This window comes from Aulonocara stuartgranti (genome assembly GCF_965226115.1).
Source record: "Aulonocara stuartgranti genome assembly, chromosome: 9".
Classification (NCBI taxonomy): Eukaryota; Metazoa; Chordata; class Actinopteri; order Cichliformes; family Cichlidae; genus Aulonocara; species Aulonocara stuartgranti.
Genome location: NC_138960.1, coordinates 13,273,822 through 13,291,682, shown reverse-complemented (window position 1 = coordinate 13,291,682; position 17,861 = coordinate 13,273,822). Strand labels below are relative to the sequence as shown.

General features: G+C 42.9%; 1 protein-coding gene across 2 annotated transcripts; it reads right to left on the bottom strand.

The window, feature by feature from the left end:
- Positions 1 to 247: 247 nt before the first annotated feature.
- Positions 248 to 15,457, bottom strand: LOC309714718 (uncharacterized protein). Of its 2 annotated transcripts, XR_014278997.1 has the most exons (5): positions 15,196 to 15,457; positions 14,312 to 14,417; positions 14,098 to 14,165; positions 4,890 to 5,486; positions 248 to 4,024 (listed from the first exon to the last, which is right to left on the bottom strand). XR_014278997.1 is itself a non-coding variant. In XM_082547375.1 (3 exons), exons 1-3 carry the CDS (start codon positions 14,327 to 14,329, stop codon positions 3,446 to 3,448), a joined length of 1,194 nt encoding a protein of 397 aa, XP_082403501.1. In that variant the 5' UTR covers positions 14,330 to 14,408; the 3' UTR covers positions 248 to 3,445. The 2 variants fall into 2 exon arrangements, 1 of the variants encoding a protein (XP_082403501.1); XM_082547375.1 differs by lacking the exons at positions 14,098 to 14,165; positions 15,196 to 15,457 and having other exon boundaries at positions 14,312 to 14,408.
- Between the last annotated feature and the right edge of the window lie 2,404 nt (positions 15,458 to 17,861).

The window sequence follows — 17,861 nt, the reverse complement described above, 5'->3', positions numbered from 1 at the left end:
AATCAGTTCGAGGTCAGTAAGCACAACCAGAATTCATACATAAGGCACACTTTCGATTTTTGAGAAAATTAAAGGATTTTAAGTGTGCCTTATAGTGTGGAAAATACGTTATACAGAAGAAAAGAATATATCGTGATATATATCGTTACCGCACATGCTTCAAATTATATCGCGATATGAATTTTAGGCCACATTGCCCAGCCCTATTTCCCACCACAGGAAATTTATTTTAAGTGTCTTCATAGTTTTATTTTTAAAATACACCAATTTTTATATACTGCAGGAAAAACAAAAATAAATATTATAATGAAAATTTGCAAAAAAAAACAGCAGGTGCATCAAAATAAACTATTTCCAGCAGTGCAATATGAGTCCTAAGCATCCCAGAAACGATGCAGAAAGTCACAAAGTCAAACATAACTTTTAAAAACCAAATTCATGGGCTGCATCCTCCTGAGGCCGCATTTGTAGACCGATTACGTCACAGCGACGCGCCGAAGGCTGTCCAAATTCGCAGACTCCTCCGAATGCAGCCGACAAATGCGTCCTCCTTTTCTCCGAATTCGAAGGATGGGTCGGGTGTGTCCTTCGTGGCTTACCATATCCCAGAATTCATAGCGCGGCCCAGCCAAACTCCAGTTTCCAACAATAGCGGCCACTACTAAGTTTTAAATTTACTCATACTAATCTTTCTGGGTCAGAAAATAAACTTAGCTGTGTAAACATCAAATATCTGCTCGGTTTATCAAGATATCGCATATTTGCAAAAGTGCTTCGACGTTTTCGGAGCATGCCCCGACCGGCTTTAAAGGGTTAATATCCAGCTGTTGGAGCCCTAAATGAAAAACACTTAAAATGAGCAGTGTTACGATTTATGAAGCTAATGAAAGATTTTATTACTAAAACATGCAGGAGTGGTTTTTAACTTAAAGGAGCCATAATAAGTCATGATACATTCATACAATATGCATAAGAGGGCAGACCATGTTTCATTCATACATCCTTCTTCCAGTAACCTAGTTCATCAGTTTGTAGCTTCACATAACAAAAGTAATTTTTGTTACAGGTTTTTCAATCACGTTTGTTTTTGTGTGAAGACGAACTACACGTACCAGACCTTTCTTATCTGCAAAGGTTGTTATAATTTTTCAGAATACCCAAGACCCTTGAGGTTTTTACATTGGGATCTAACCATGACAACATCTCCAGGCACAAAACAACTTTTTATCCATTTCTGTCATTCTTGTAGCAATGGTAAATATTCTCAAATCCACAGTTTCCAGAGAGGTCTGAAATGTACTGGATTTGTTCCCACCTTCTTCTAGAAGTAAAAAGTCTTTTTTTGGTCAAATAGTCCTGGAGGGAGAGCTGGTTTTCACTTCATGACAAGCAATAACTTTGTGATGTTGCATTAAACATGAGTCAGTATCTAAAAAGTAATCCCTTCAAGGTGCACGGCCCTGCTTGTCATGCAAGTGAGCACTACTACATACCGTTTTACAATACTACGCTGTACTGTTGGCTGGGTTTTCCTCCATACAGTTTACAGAATAAACATTTTGCTATGACCCTTTGCACAGCTGAAACTCCATTTGTTATCCAAAATCTGGGAAACATGCTCTTTGGCCAGTCCTCTTGAAGATCCTGTTTCATTTTTCTCTCAGTTTCAATGGAAACTTTTGAATCAGAATATTAATGTTAGCTGGCATGTTTAACTCCTCCAAACACTGCAGTTCCTTCATAGCATTGCAACACTATGTATAGATATAGACAATATAGATGTCCTTGTCATGGTTCTGGGTCATTTGACCCAGCGTTTTGAGTTTGTTGTTTATTTGGTGTCTATCATGTATTAAGCTAGCGGTCCCCAACCTTTTTTGCACCACAGACCTTTTTAATGTTAAAACATTTTCTCAGACCAGCATTTAAGGTGTTGCAGATAAATACAACAGAATAAAATGATATGACCAAGACAAAAACTGTGGTATTTTGTAAATACAACAATAAACCTGTATTCACTAACGTTATTAGAAGCCTCCTTCTGAAAATGGGCCAACAACAGATTAACATCCTCCTCTCTGCCTCTTAATGCTCTCTGGTCGCTATGGTAACACGTAAATATTTGACATTTATTCAGAACACACGGGAGAAGTCGCAGGGGAACAGAGTTGATGATTAAAAACTCTGAAAACCATAAATTTCATGCCCGAGCCTAAACTCTCGCGACCTGGTATGAAACAAATGACGGACCGCTGGTCTAAGCTCACATCCATCATGGACAACACCTCCCACCTCTGCATGAGACGGTACAAGCACTGAGCAGCTCGTTCAGCAGTACTTTTACACCCACAGTGTAGGAAGGAGCGTTACTGCAGGTCATTCTTACCAGCAGCTGTCAGACTCTAACCAGGGGTGCACATAACTTTTTTAGTGAGCTACTCAGGTGAGTACCAGGATGGTTTTTAGTACGCATTGAAAACGATCTTTTTCAGATATGCTACAAGTCACTCTCGAAGCCAGTTGCATTATAATGGCTGGCAGGTGGTCTTCATGCCTCCATGTATTATGAGACTTACCCAGTTTTACAAAGGGGATCCCATTTTCTTCACACAGCTTCTTCAGTGTAGCATTTTTTTTTGTTCCACTTTTTTTTTTTGGAGCATCAGCTTGACCACACAGCGATTAAATGTCTCACAGTAAGGATCCTTGTGATCATCTGAATTTAAGAAAGCTCCCAGTGTGTGTGCTGTGCAGAGAATGTGCACAAGGGAGTCTCCAACTGTAGCAAGTTGCCGGAGTTTTGGCACAACGCCATTGGACATACCCACGTTGATAGCAGCCTCGTTTGTGCACGCAGCGACCAACTTTGTTGTCCAGTCATCCAAGCCTGTGTCCTCAAGAAGTCTCACAAGTCCACCCCTATGCGGTGCGGTCAGCACCCAGTTTAATCAGTCACACAGACACAATGTAAATGATTTCCTGCTCAACTTTTGTGATGTCAACAGATCCATCGGAAAGCATCCCCCAAAAATCGGCAGACTGCAATTTGGCTCCTAACTCCCAGCTGATGGTGTGATGCTCTGCACGATCCGTGCCCCCTTCACGTGAATGATATGCACATCTGACATTTACTCCTAGCCGCTAAAATAATAATATCCTCAGAATATAAATATGGACATTTCTTCTCAGCTAGCTTGTTTATTAGCAATGACTTGCACCACATTTCAGTGCACTCATTGTTAGCTTTAAGCCACGGCAGTTTGGAACCAGTTTTTTTTTCTTCGGCTCTGCCTTCAGTTGGTGTTTCTTAGGTGGTTGCGAAACACCAAAGAAGCTGTAGGAACACGTGTCAGGTTGAATGAGATGTGGAGCTCTGTGGAGCCTGATCTCAAGGATTTTGAGTCTGACCCTGAAACCAGTAGAGGTTCTTTCTGTCTTTTCAGATTCACTGTGATGGGAGTGATTTCAGCCCTGAGTGATCACGCTGATGTTTGCACAGAGCAGATAATTTAGTAAATGTTTTGGCACATTGGTAACAGTGAAACAGTTTATTAGTAACGTGGGATCGTTTGTGTTCGGAGTATGAACTGAGATTCCTGAAGCTCTTGTCACACTGGTCACAGCTGTAGTTTCCTTCCATGTGTGCACGTTCATGCTTGTTACGACTACTTGAATGTGAGAAGCTTTTTTCACAATGTCTGCACTTGTATGGTTTCTCTCCTGTGTGGACTCGTTTGTGTCTTTTAAGGGTGACTGCAGTGATGAAAGATGACCCACACTGTTCACAGAGGTGCTTTTTAACCCCACTGTGAATGAGTTCATGACGTTTTAAGTGATGTGATGTGGTGAAGCTTCTCCCACATTCTTTGCAGTATTTCAGTTTGTCTCCAGTGTGTCTACGTTGATGTATTTTTAGGGCGGCTTGCCAACTGAAAGTTTTTCCACAAAGGTCACAATGAAAGTCTTTCCCACCACCACAGTGATGACAGGGTTGAGAACTGGATCCATCTGTGTCGCTCTGCTTCTAAACAAAGACACAAAGACAGTGTAAGTCATTCCTTCAACATTTTTATCCTGAACATCGCCTGAAATAAAGAGCATCTCTGCAGACGTCCAATTACATTTTACTGTTTCAGTTAACACACTCAGTTTACTGGGCTGCAATAACTACAATACTACCACCATAATACTACAGTAATACTTATTTCATGTTACAGTAACATCTGAGTTACACTAAAGTACTACTTTGCTAATATTTGCAGGGTACCAACACAGTGCTAAACTACTAATGTAACACTGTAGTAATACTCATTTATTACTGCATTAATAATACTGTAACTGTGCAGTTATAACACTCAGCTGAATGGACACAACACAAACACTACTACCCCCATGACACTGCAATTATAACATTAAATTAGTATTTTAACACTAATGTCTAAAAGTACTAAAGTTAAAAACAAGCAATGATACTACTGCTACAATATTACAATACCATTACGTAACGATACAACTTTGTTAACCATAAGAGAAGATTACAGAATGTTTTGGTTTTGAGCTTATTTTCATTGTGTTTTATTTTATTACATGTGCTCCTAACAGAGGAATCAGGCTCTGTAAACAAAAGGCCATTTATGCTGAAATAATAACAATATCATGATATACCAGGAAACTGCCTGAACATTAAATAACAGCATCATATAAATTTTCACCACTTTTACTTTTTCATGATCGTGTAAACAAAAATCATAACTGAAATGAAAATCTGAATAATCACTCAGAGCTGCTTTTCCATGCAGTAGAATTGCTAACATGCTAACACAGTTTAATGAGCAGAGTTGTTCCAAACAGTCAGGCTAAAATGACAAGATAACAATATAAATACATACCTCACAGTAACTGCACTTGTAGAGTCTCTTTCTGGTGTGGATCTGTTGGTGTTGCCTCAGGTAACGTGGAGCTTTAAAAGTCTTCTCACACAGGTCACATTTATAAGGTCTCTCCACAGTGTGAGTAAACATGTGGCGTTGTAACTGTGTGCCCGTTATAAACTGTTTATCACACTGTTCACAGCAGTACACAACGTGTCTGGTGTGAATGTTTAGGTGTGTATTTCGGCTCCTTATGTGGCTGAAAGTTTTTCCACAAATCTCACAGCTGTATGCCTTAATTCCAGAGTGGGTCACTAGATGCTTCTGTAAGCTGCTACTGTGAGTAAAAGCTCTGCCACACTGATCACAGCTGTACGCTTTAACTCCACTGTGGATGAGTTGATGTTGTTTTAGGGAACGCTCCCAGGAAAAAGACTTTCCACACAAGTCACAGCTGAACGGTCTCTCTCCAGTGTGGATGACCTGATGACGATTTAGTTCAGCCTTCACAGTAAACTCCTTCCCACAATCATCACAGCTGTATGTTTTCTCTCCCTTTCTTCTGTGAGGTTTGTCGGCCTCCTGAGAGCGCTGACTTCTCGCTCCATGTTGGTCCTGCAGTGACAGAGATACAAACAGAGGCAGTGAGTGAAATGCAGTCGTGGAACAAACTCAACCTTCAAACTCCCTCCATTAACACTAGTTTTAAACCTGAAGGTGGAGTGTGGCACCAAACACCTTAAAGGTCTCTTATCCCCACCTGCTGGTAGTTCTACCACATTACATCCAAACTGGTGTTAAAAATAATTAATGACTGTTCAAACACTCTAAAATTATGCCCATCCCTCCTGCTGTACACAAATATTAAGACTAGCATGCTAACACACTCAGAAAAGTAATAAATGTTTACCAGGTCTATACTTTTTTATATTTCACATTGCTGTTTCCTATTAGATATTTTTATAGTGGTGCAACGGATCAACAATCTCATGGTTAGTATCGAATCATGGTTTTAAGTCACGGATCGGATCAATTTTCGGATCAGCAAAAGAGGAAAAGAAAGACAAAATTTTTACATTTACTTATTAACTTATTTAAGTATATTTTTGCCTATTAAAAACATTCAACTCAAGACTCATTCCACGCAATTATATAAAAACATATTAAGGTGCAATATAGGGCAGTACAGGGCTTTGTATCTAACACTCCGCTGTGATATAATGAGCGGTCACGGTCACGTAGCTGTTCGTTGACCTGGAGGTCCACCCATTTGTAGTTAGGGCAACAGAAGATGACTGGGACAGTTCAGCCATAACTTTAAACTTTTCCTACTCATACCTGCCTGGATATGATCTTGTCACTGAAGTGGACGCGCAACGGGATATTATTATTTGGCTCAAGCACGTTCATCATAGTTTAAACCCCTTGTTTTGCCCAACGGAAAACGGCCTCCCGTCTGCAGCTAAACACACCAGTAGCTTTTGTAATAGCTTTAGCCCGGTCGGACTGGGCAGCAAAGGGCTGCTTAAATGCTGCAAACTCCTCTGCTCCTCCACTTGGACCGCTAGCACTGGCCATGATTATCACTTGACAGACTGACCATGTGCACCATACACATACTTTTTTTCCTTCTTTTTCGAATGTTCGGATCACGTGCGTGCCGAAACGTGGAGTGGGATCGGTTCGGATTATGGATCAACCGTGATCCGTTGCACAACTGCTAGCTTGGTTCAGTGAAGGAGAACATCAGAGTCTGATTGTAACCTGAGGAATTTTTTACTTTTACTCCCTACATTAAAAATATATCTGTATTTTCTACAACTTACATTTACAAAACAGACTTTTTACTTTTGGTTTAAGGCATTTGCGGGGAGTTATTTCATCACTGCAGGCATCAAACATTAAACCGATTTGAGCCTAAACAGTAACACATGAAAGCTAAGATGAACATGAAAGAGGCAAAACTGTGTGCCATAGCCAGGGGTTAAAATGGGCTGGTTCCCCCCCCCTTCTTGCACAGCACTAAACAAATGCAGGTGCTCAAAAGTTGCAGTCACAGTACTTCAGTACCTAGCTAGCCTGTTGTGTGCAGTTTGTCTCACAGTGTGTTGCTGGCTAAAGGTCCAGCTGCTGTACATCACAGGGAGAGAAAAGAAAGAGAGCTAACTTCACTCAGAGATGGAGAAAGATAAGACACACAGGACAGGAGAGGAAGAAGAGAGGTTAGATTTAAAGGGAAGGACTGCTCAGTGGGATTTGATCAACTCAATGTTAATTCAGTTGTACATTGTTGTACATTTGTACACAGTGGATTTAATAAACTGGAAATGTAAAGCTTACATGCAAGTCCTAATGTGTTGAAATCAGATATTGAGTCTTTACATGTGACATTATGTTTTTTCATATATTGAAAGATGCTGCAAAACAATCTGAGACAAACTATTTAGTGAAGTGATTGTATATATAATAAAATACAGAGTCATATAACAGGTTGGGAGTATGAGAGTTTTAGACGTGACTGATCAGGGCAAAATTGCTAGCCCGAAGTCCCGGGGCTAGCGATTTTTCCAGTCGGGCTACCAAAATCTATCTCTGCCCTGCCCGTTGGGCTATCATAGGAAGGAAAAATATATATCAATGCTTTTGCATTCCTTCGGAAATGTAGCTGGGTAATTATGTCATTGGCATCGATGAGCCACTGTCAATATGTGACATATTGAAATTGCGTTTGAATTTTCGCTTGTTTTTTGCTTTCACTTTGCTATCGGGCGAACTGTGTATAGAGAGCGACAGCACTGATTGGTGAGTGACGATAATTTGCGCACCAATTCCTCTGACATCGTCTTATCAATCATTAGCTTACTACGCAGACATGACAAGTGAAATCTCCCGCAGCAAGCTTAAACATGTGAGACGCTGATCGCGCAGCGAATCGCTGAGCGTTATGTGAGTGCGTGTGTAAAAGCAACAGGATATATATTTTAGTTCTGCTGAGCCAAATAAGACAGGTCAGGGTGAAGAACTGACAGCCAAAGAAAAGCTTACCAGAAAACGGAAAAGTTCTGACAAATCAGACTGTAAGGCAAAAAGAAAGTGCAGCTTTTTTTTTTTTTGTCCCGTTTGGATCTTTAGCCATCAGAATTGTTGTCTTAAGGCCAAGAAAGATGCCAAGTGGATTTATTTTACCAAGCGGATCATCATGGCCTTGCCATATTGGTCCATTTGATTGACCTTTATTATAATTATGTATTTATTTTATTTTATTTTCAGTTGCTACAAACAGGACAGACATGACTGGGGGATAGGACAGGGAGAAAGAATGAAAGAAAGAGAGGGAGAGAAAGAAAAACAGAGGGGAGAAGAGACGGTGAGAAAGGGGGGAAGAAAGAAAGAAAAACAAACAAAACACCTGGATCACCTGTATGGAGAAAAAAAAACAGAAGACAAAGCAAAAAAAAAAAAAAAAAAAAAAAAAAGAGCAACATAATAAATACAGCACCATCACAATAAACTAGCTAGCAGTAGATAACAGTAGATGCTAAATATTAAACGCTATTGTGCAGCACGCAAGATAGACAGCGCACAATGTGCTTTGAGGCAGCAGCCAAGAAAGGTGTAGTCCGCGTCTGTGAACATCCGTGTGTACACCTGTGTGGATACCCGTGTGGATCAGCATGCTTGTATTCCAAAGGTTTCTCCATGTAACGATCTACTAGGGAGTGTGGGGAGCCATAGCCCCGTCCCCCAGGGCATGAAGCAGGTATGGAGGAGATCCAGGCCCCAGACATCCAGAGGCCCCAGAGTACGAGGACCCGAGGAAGACCACCAAAAGGGGGGGGAACCGTGCCACCCTCCTGGGAAGAGCTGAGTAGAGCCCCAAACGAGAGGTCACAAGGGGTTGCAGTGGCGTGCCCGCGGGCTCTGCTGGCAGCCAGCTGTGCCAAAGAGGACTGAGCTTCAGGCCCAGAGGCCAGAGGTCTGAGACAAGAACCACCAACACACCAACGTCTGAGGGCATCAGCCACCAGCAGGGAGTGTGGTGAGGGGAGATAGGCCTCCGTACTTTGCAGGGCCTGAGATGTACCCAGAGAGGCTGAGTCTAAGACCCAACCTGACATATAGACAGACGAACAGGCGCACGCGGACACAAACGTGCATTCCCACCCCCATATACACAACCAAATACTCGGCACTCACCCAACGTGTAGACAGACACAAATAGACACTGCTCAGACAGTCACACTCCCCAGACATACTCTATATCCCAGGTCCAGGTACCCCTGCCCCCAGAGGTGCAAGCCGCACCTAGACCCAGGAGATGTAACGCTTCTCTCTGGGGTGGAGGCAAGCGGACCACCTCCTTATCTGCAGTAGCAGGGAGGCCCCGCATCCCATACCCCAATCTGAGGGCCAGCACCTCCTCCCAGCCCCCCAGCCCTGACGGCTAACAGAACCGGGGTGAGTGAAGACCCCGAACCTCCCTACGCCCGCTCATATGTAGTGTTGCTGTGTGCTGTTCTAAAGTGCATTTAAAACACAGGCGAGCATGGTACTAGCTTCCTCTCAGAGAGCAGCACGGCTCTTCCCGAAAACCCTTAGTGTCTAAATGCATTTAAAATTGAGGGTAGGGCACCAGCGCCAGAGGTGGGTTGGAGTACACCGACCATCCTCTGGATGCTGTAAAACGTGCCCACCCCCAAGGCCCTATATGTATGTGTTATGTGAGAGTGTGAGTAATGTGTCTAGGTTGCAGAATAAAATTGAGGCACAGGCGGCCAGAAGGGGACAGAGGGGGAGTGCCTCCCCTGCACCCTGGTGACAAACCTGCACCCCAAGCCCTGCGTGTGCGGGTGGGTGTGGTAGAGCGGGAATAGGGAGGCAGCTGAGGACAGGGAGGGAAGAAAGGGAGGGGCAAGCGGCCCCTCCCTGGGGCCAGCTCCCCCACTGACCCCAGTAGGCACCCACACACTCTGGAAACCACCAGGGCAAGGGGGCCCAGGCCCATCCGGACCGGGGCCCGCAGCAGCAGCACCGCCCAGCCCCACAGAGTCCGTGAGAGCGCACCCGACTCCACCCCAGAGAAAACTGCACCCACCCCATCATCCAATCATCTCCCAAACTACACAAGACAATAGACACCCAGGTTGAGTTCATTCTCCACCTCTCCTATATCTCTCCCCCCACCTGCAGAGTGAGCTCCTGTAGAGAGGAGACCACCTGCAAAGATATAACAGCCTCCCCACCAGTTAGAGAGACCCCTAGTTGGGCCGATGCACCAGAGGTCCCCTGCACTGGGACTGAGCCCCCCCTGCACCCCCCCCCCCCCCCCCCCCGCAGCTCCGGCGACACAACAGCCAGGACCCAAGCCCCCAAGGCCCAGCCAGCACCCCAGACCGGGGGCGGAGCACCCCCAGACCCCCAAGCCTCCACGCCCATCCCGGACCCACCCAGGGGCAGCCAGGCTACCAGGCCAGTAACCAACATCCGCCAGCACAGACCCTCCCCCATCTCCGCTGTACGCAGCAACAAGGAAAACACCATCTAAGAGCCACCAGAGCCCCTAACCAGGTCATGGCCACATCCCCCGGGTTAGGCCCTCCAGGGAAACATCCCTAGGAACTCCCCAGACGCCCTAAGGCCGTCCCTACCCCCATATCAACCACAATAGCGAAGGCAGGACCAAACCCTGACGCTAAGCTGATCGATAAATCTGCTTCCCATTTTGCAATAGGAAGGGATATTGATTCATCTATTTTAGAAAGTGTTCTGTATATTTTAGACAATAATTTGGGGGGTTTTAGACTAAAAAATAAATAAATTGTACCACACTTGGTGGTGTTTGTAATTCAGCTTCACTGGGATTAAATGTATTTTTTACTATGGGTTTAATTTGTTGATATTCCAAAAATTGTTTCTTGTTGATCCCATATTGTGTCTGTCAAACGAAATAAAGTCTGTTCCTTCCAATATATGTTCCAAGTATTTAATTCCTTTGCAACTCCAATCTGGAAAGTTTATCATATTATTGTTTTGTAATATGTCCGGATTGTTCCAGATAGGTGTACGTTTGCATGGGATTAATGAAGACTCTGTCATTTTTAGAAACTCCCACCATGCTGTCAGAGAAGAGCTGATGTTGATGCTTTTAAAGCATTCATGTCGTTGGATGTTTGAGCTGATAAATGGTAGGTCTGAAATTTCTTCTTTTTTTTTTTGGCCTGTCCCGTTTGGCTCTTTTGCCATCAGAATTGTTGTCTAAAGGCAAAGAAAGATGCCCAACGGATTTACTTTACCAAACTGACCATCCCAGCCTTGCCGTAATGGTCCATTTGATTCACCTTTTATTGTTTATTTTATTTTCACTTACTGAATACGGGACAGACTTGACTGGGGGAAAGAAGGGGAGAAAGAAAGAGGGAAAGAGAAACAGCTTAGAAGAGGGACGGGGGAGAAGGGCAAAAGACAAAAACCAACAGAACGGGCAGAGAAAAAAAAATGCATATATCGATCACCTGCTGAGAAAGAAAAAAGAAAGCAAGCAGAAGAGAACAAGAGTAATAGAATAAACAACATCACAATGATATATGGGAATATGACAGTAAATACTAAATGTTAAACATTATTGTGCAGCACATAAGATCAACAGAACACAGTGTGCTTTGAGGTAGGAGCCAAATAGGGTGTAGTTTGTGGGTGTGATCACCCGTGTGTACACCTGTGAGCATGGACGCGCTTGTTTTTTGTTTTTTAAAAGGTTCCTTCATGTAATAATCTGCTAGAGGGTGTGGGGGGGGCCACAGCCCCGTCCTCCAGGGCATGAAGCAGGTGTGGAGGAGATCAAAACTCCAGACATCCAGAGGCCCCCAGAACTCAAGAGACCAAGGAAGACCAACAGAGGGGCAGCTGCGCCACTGTCCCGGAAAGAGCTGAGGAGAGTCCCAGATGGGGGCTCACTCAGCAGCCGCGGAGCAGAAGCCAGGGGGAGTTGCAGTGACGTGCCCGTGAGCTCCGCCGGCAGCCAGCTGCGCCTGAGTGACCGAGCCCCAGGCCGAGAGGCCGGGGGCACCCCACCTCCGAAGTGGCCCGAGCGAGCCCCAGGCTCCAGGCCCCGATAAGCGGCCGCCAAGGAGTGAGCCGGTGTGTACCCGGACGCCCATCCCCGGACACAAAGAACCACCAACGCACCGATGTCTGAGGGGGTCCACCACTGGCAAGGGAAGTGGTGGTAGGGGGAGATAGGCCTCCAAACCTTGGAGGGCCTGAGATGTCCCCAGAGAGGTGGCGCCTGACACCCAACCTGACATATAGACACAGACATACAGGCACACACAGATACAAACATCCATTCCCACCCTCATGCTCTCATATGCACTTACTCCACACTCAACCAACGTGGAGACAGACATAAAGAGACGTTGTACACACGATCACACTCCCCAAGCGTACTCTACAAACCGGGTCTAGGTGCCCCCGCCCCTGGAGGGGGGAACTGCACCCAGACCCAGGTGGTGTTTCCCTTTTCCCTGCGGTGGGGAGAGGCAGACCGCCCCGACTCCGCAGCAGCAGGAAGGCTCCACACTCCAGACCGCAGTCGGACGGCCAACTCCTCCTCCTAGTCCTAGCCCCCCTGCTCCAGCAGGTCGCAGAGAATGGGGGTGAGAGAAGACTCCAAACCTCCCTCCACCCGCTCATTGTAGTGTTGATGCATGTGTGTTCTAAGGTGCATTTAAAACCCAGGAGGGCTTGGAGCTACCTGCCAGAGAGCAGCAGGTAAGCGCATGGTCCCTCCTGCTAGCCCTCAATGTCTAAGATAAGATAAGATAAGATAGAACTTTATTAATCCCTCGGGTGGGTTCCTCTGGGAAATTCGATTTCCAACGTCTACGTGTATTTAAAGGTCTGAAATTTCTAGGTTATTACATAGATGAACCTTGGATAGATGTAGAACAGGCACTAAGAGGGTGTGTTTAAACCATCTAGAGATGAACTGAAGCCTGTTGGCTAAAAAATAGTGATTAAAGTTAGGCAGATCTAATACTCCTTATCCTTGGTCTTTTGTAGTGTTTTTAAGCTGATACGTGGGGGTTTATCTTTCCAAAGGAATTTAGAAATATACGAGTCTAGAGATCTGAACCAATCTTGTTATGGCTTTTTTGGGATCATTGAAAATAAATAGTTTATTTTTGGCAAGACCATCATTTTTACAGCGGCAACCCTTCCCATGAGTGATGTGGGTAGATATTTCCACCTAGCCAGATCGCCTTCTACCTTCTTTAAAAGTGGGATGTGGTTTAATTTAGTTAATTCTGAAAGCTTAGGAGAGACATTAATACCTAAATATTTAATATTTCCAGATTGCAGTGGGGAAGGAGAAGAATTATGGAAGGAGCAATTAATCGGAAGAACTGTAGATTTTGACCAGTTAATTGAATAATCTGAGACACTTGAGAAAGAATTTATCAATGCAATTACCCCATTGAGCAGCTTTATGGTTTCATGGACAAAAGAATTTCTGTGGCTGCAATATGACACGCTATATAACCAGGGGTGCACATAAGTGGTCCGCAGGTGCGCATTCGCTGTCAAAATAAAAAACGCACACAAGATAAGAAGTTGCAACGCGTGTTTGCGTACATAAGATTTTCTGGAGGAGGACAGACATTTGTTTAGAACTCTTAAAGATGTCGAAGAAGCAAGCTCCTTTAAGCAATTACTTTGGCGTTCCTCCACCGCCAAAGAAATGTCAGAAGGAGTCCAAACCACAAAAGAAACGCGTATTCTCGGAAAAGTGGTTGCAGGAGGTGAGCTGGCTTCAAACAAATGATGAACGCACAGAGATTTGGTGCAGAATGTGTCATGAAAATCCCACTCTAGCGGACAAAAACAGCTTTTTATATGGACGCAAACGCGCGTTGCAACTTCTTATCTGGTGTGTGTTTTTTATTTTGACAGCGAATGCGAACCACTTATGTGCACCCGTGTAAATAACATAATGTTCTGCCGGATGTGTTGTTGGTTTTCCCTCAAGAAATGCATTATTGCTCAGTCTGCAATATCTTTCCCAGAACAAACACCAATTGCAAATAACATACTAAAAATAAACCTGAAAATCAGTTTAAAACAGCGAACTATGTTGCAAAGAGTGAACTACCACTGGCACAATTTAGCAGTCTTTGCAAACTTCAAAAAGCAAATGGCCTAGATTTTGGTTCCACTTGTCTCTTACCCGTGACTTCAGGATCTGACGCAGACGGATTCATGTTCTACACAGTTCTTGCATGTTCATAGAAATTTCTGTTCAATTAGAACCAAGTATTTGAGTTGATGATTGAAATTTTAATACAATGTTGTAATTTGTGTTTCAATAATTTTTTAATTAATGTTTTGTTTCCGTTAAAATATTATACTTTAATGTGGTGAAACTGTGATATTTTCCTCACCTTCTGTGTTGAGCTCATTGTTTCCTCTGTAGTGACTCAGCTGAGTCCAGATGGCTGAAAATGTTCCTCTGCTGCTCCGTCAGACTCTTCTCCTCCTGCTGATCAGCTGGGACACAAAACAGATCTTTGTTAGGCTCCACACTGCACTGAAGAGTCAAAGTGTCTAATATGTTCATCTGACAACACAAAGTACAAATTTCACTCTGATTGCTTGTAGAAATCTTGTGAGACGTGTTGTGCTGCAAAGTGAGGAAACTCTCTCACTCACTTATACTTCAGGAGGAACTTTGTGACATTGGCTCTAATATTCTAAGCAGCCCTTTACTATGACAGGGTCATAAAGTCATATTTTTCTACCAAATCACCAGGAGCTGCACATTAACCACCACAATATATTTTATTCTCTGTGCTTTCAAATATGAACACTGTTTACTTTCATCTCTGTTTCATTAGTTTTTGTTAACATCTTCCTGTGCATCACTTTACAGCAGCCAGACTCATTAAAATGAGACTTTGTAGGAGTTCACTTCCTCTCACGTGTTCATCCACAGCAGCTGGACAAGAAAGTTTATTGTGACCCTGATACTGCAGCAGATCGCTCTCATCCATTTCCTGTTATCACTTCAAATAGAAACGAGGCTGTAGAGGTTTGGTGCAGGCAGAAAAACAGCTGCAGGGACAATGAAAAGACTTTTCTGCTCCAACTTCTCCCAGCATGCTGAGCTAATGATTAGTTGGTGTTTTTCTCCAAACACTCTCTCACTCTTCTCTCAACGTGTTCACAATAAACTGTGAACAGACACCGAGGAGAGCAGCAGAAGACCTCATTCAGGAGCTAAACTCAACATGAACTGAACTCACAGTAAAGTTAGCTCGGTGCTTACCTTTAGATGAGCCCACAAACCGAGAGAAACTCCGCGATGAAGCTGCAACTCTTTCCAAACACAGGAAACAGATCAGGGAGCAGAGACCCACGTGGTTCACGCTGATCTCAGCTACGATCCAGGAGACGAGGGTGGGCAGATCGATGCAGATATCGATCCCAACGGTGGTACTACTTTATTCTCTTTGAATGGAAAAACAGCTCTCTCTGCAAAAACCTCCTCTCGTGGAACATTCTTACTTTGCTCCGCCCCTTCTTCTTCTTCTTCATATCGTTTATTTGCGGTTGTCAAACAACAAAATGGTGAATTACCGCCACCAACTGGTGTGGAGTGTGAACTGGAACGTCGACCCTCAAATCCTCCCAAATAATTTACTCTCTTTGAATAAGTGGAATAAGGCCTGATAACTTTCACTTCTTGAGTCCTTTTGCAGTAAATCAATAAGATCCAGTTTTGTTTTTATGTTACTGAGGTTTTGGATCAGTTACCTTTTCACAGTGTAATATAACATGTGCTATAATTTTCTCTTTTTTGAATGATTTGAATGGAGGTTATAATCCACCATCACTGAACTGAAATGAATCTCTAAGTAGGAAGTCATCAGTTCAGTTTTTGATCAATTTGAGTGTATTTTACTGTGCAGGCTGAGTTTGATTCGATGAGTTAGGGTTTCTTATTGGTTATATTAATGTCATTAAATAGTTTTTTATTAGTTTTTTTAAATTAATTCATGTATGTATTTCCTTTTATATATAGCACTAATTTACAGTGGGAGTTTCCAAGTTGTGTTATTGCAGGGTAAATGTTATTTAGAGCCTTTTAAAAGTATTCTAATAATATCTTATCTTTTAACAGGAGTGACTGATTTTAAAAATGTGACTCTTTATGTCTGTTTAATATTTCATTAGTCTCTGTTACTCTATTATTTCTCTCCATACTCAACCTTGTTTTTTCCTATAACAGTTATATATCAAATATTATAAATCTGACTTTGATAAATATTTAGATCTTCGCACATTTCAGGGTCCAAGTGTGGGTTGACTGAAGTGTTTGTTTTTATCCCCACAACATAATAAACATTTACTGTTATATGTACAGAACCAAAAATCAAAAATATGATATATGCATTACTGTCTTCAGCCTCTAGGGGTCATTGTTGTTCAGGAAGTGCATTCTCCTCTGAAAAGCTGCTAAAAGCGCTTCTCTAACCAAAGACTGTAAACAGAAGATGCGAGAGTTCAGAAACAGTAAAACAGATTCACAGAAGCCACAGTGATATTAAACATACAGCACTGACAGTGATGACAGACAACATTACAGGTCAGTTGCAAAAACAATAACACTAATACAGAACACTGACTATAAATAATGACATTAGACCTCACTAAGATCAGGATAACTGGTGACCTTCAGGGCATCAATCCAGTATGCCTCTGATGACATGACATGAGCAGTGTTACAATTTATGAAACTGATGAAAGATTTTATTACAAAAAACTAAAGGAGTGTTTGTAAAATAGAATCTCTCGGGAAAATGAAGGTGTGGCAACACACAAATATATATTAGCAATTTGAGATGGACCGATCCGATATTAGGTATCGGTCCGATACTGACGTAAATTACTGGATCGGATATCGGAGAAAAATTTAAAAAAATGTAATCGAGCCATTAAATATCAAAAAAGCACCTCACAAAACTTGCGACATGGCGTAACTCGGCTCATAACCGTAGCACATTGCAGCAGTACGGGTCACGTGATAGAGCGGCTGTGTGTATTTGTAGCCTCGCTACCAATCCGGCATTTCATCTCCGAGGAAGTTTTCCCAGAGAGAAGTAAAGCAAGTGTGTAAGTTCATCTCTGAATATTTGTAAAGCATTCCAGCGTTAAGCTTAACAACCGATATATGGAGCGACTGCCTCTTCTCTCTCCTGCTGCTACTTCAATCGAAACTGATTAATGATCAGCTGATCGGCTTTTCTGTCACGAGTCCGTCTCTCTTGTTTGTTTATTGCTCACTTCGTGCCAGAAAGAGGAAACCAGCAGCTGAACAACTGCAGCACGTTTTAGCTTGATAAGCTGTTGTTAGAATCTATTTATTATTACTTTCTACTCCAGGATCTTTTTCTACGTAGCTGACGGCTGGTAACTGTGCAGGGGCGGATCTAGCAAAGTTTAGCCAGGGGGGCCGATAGGGCATTAACAGGGAAAAGGGGGGCACAAAAACATACTTTTCTTTCTTATTCTCATTTAAAATGTCTAGCTTTTAATAAATAATTATCCGAATCTTACACCCAAAGTTTTAATCTGATGTAAAATGTATAGAAGTCCATTACTGTATATAGTAACTATTAAGTCCAATATACCCTAGTAAGCTGTAGTACTTTTTCCTTTGGGAAGATACCATTTGTTCAATCTGCAATTCTGTTGAAGAAAGATGTTGAATCTATTTAATTATTCTTGAAAAATTACTGGTTTTTGTGTTTGTTTGTTTGTTTTTCCACACTGCATCAAATTAAAGTTGATTACGTCAATTAAGCATCATGAGGTGGAGGGTGGGTGGTTCCCTATTTTTTTTTTTTTTTTTTTTGCTGGGAGTTTTAGAACCCTATTAGTTAAGTTGCTTATTATTTCTGCTAAGTACTCTTTAAAATACCAGAATAGGGA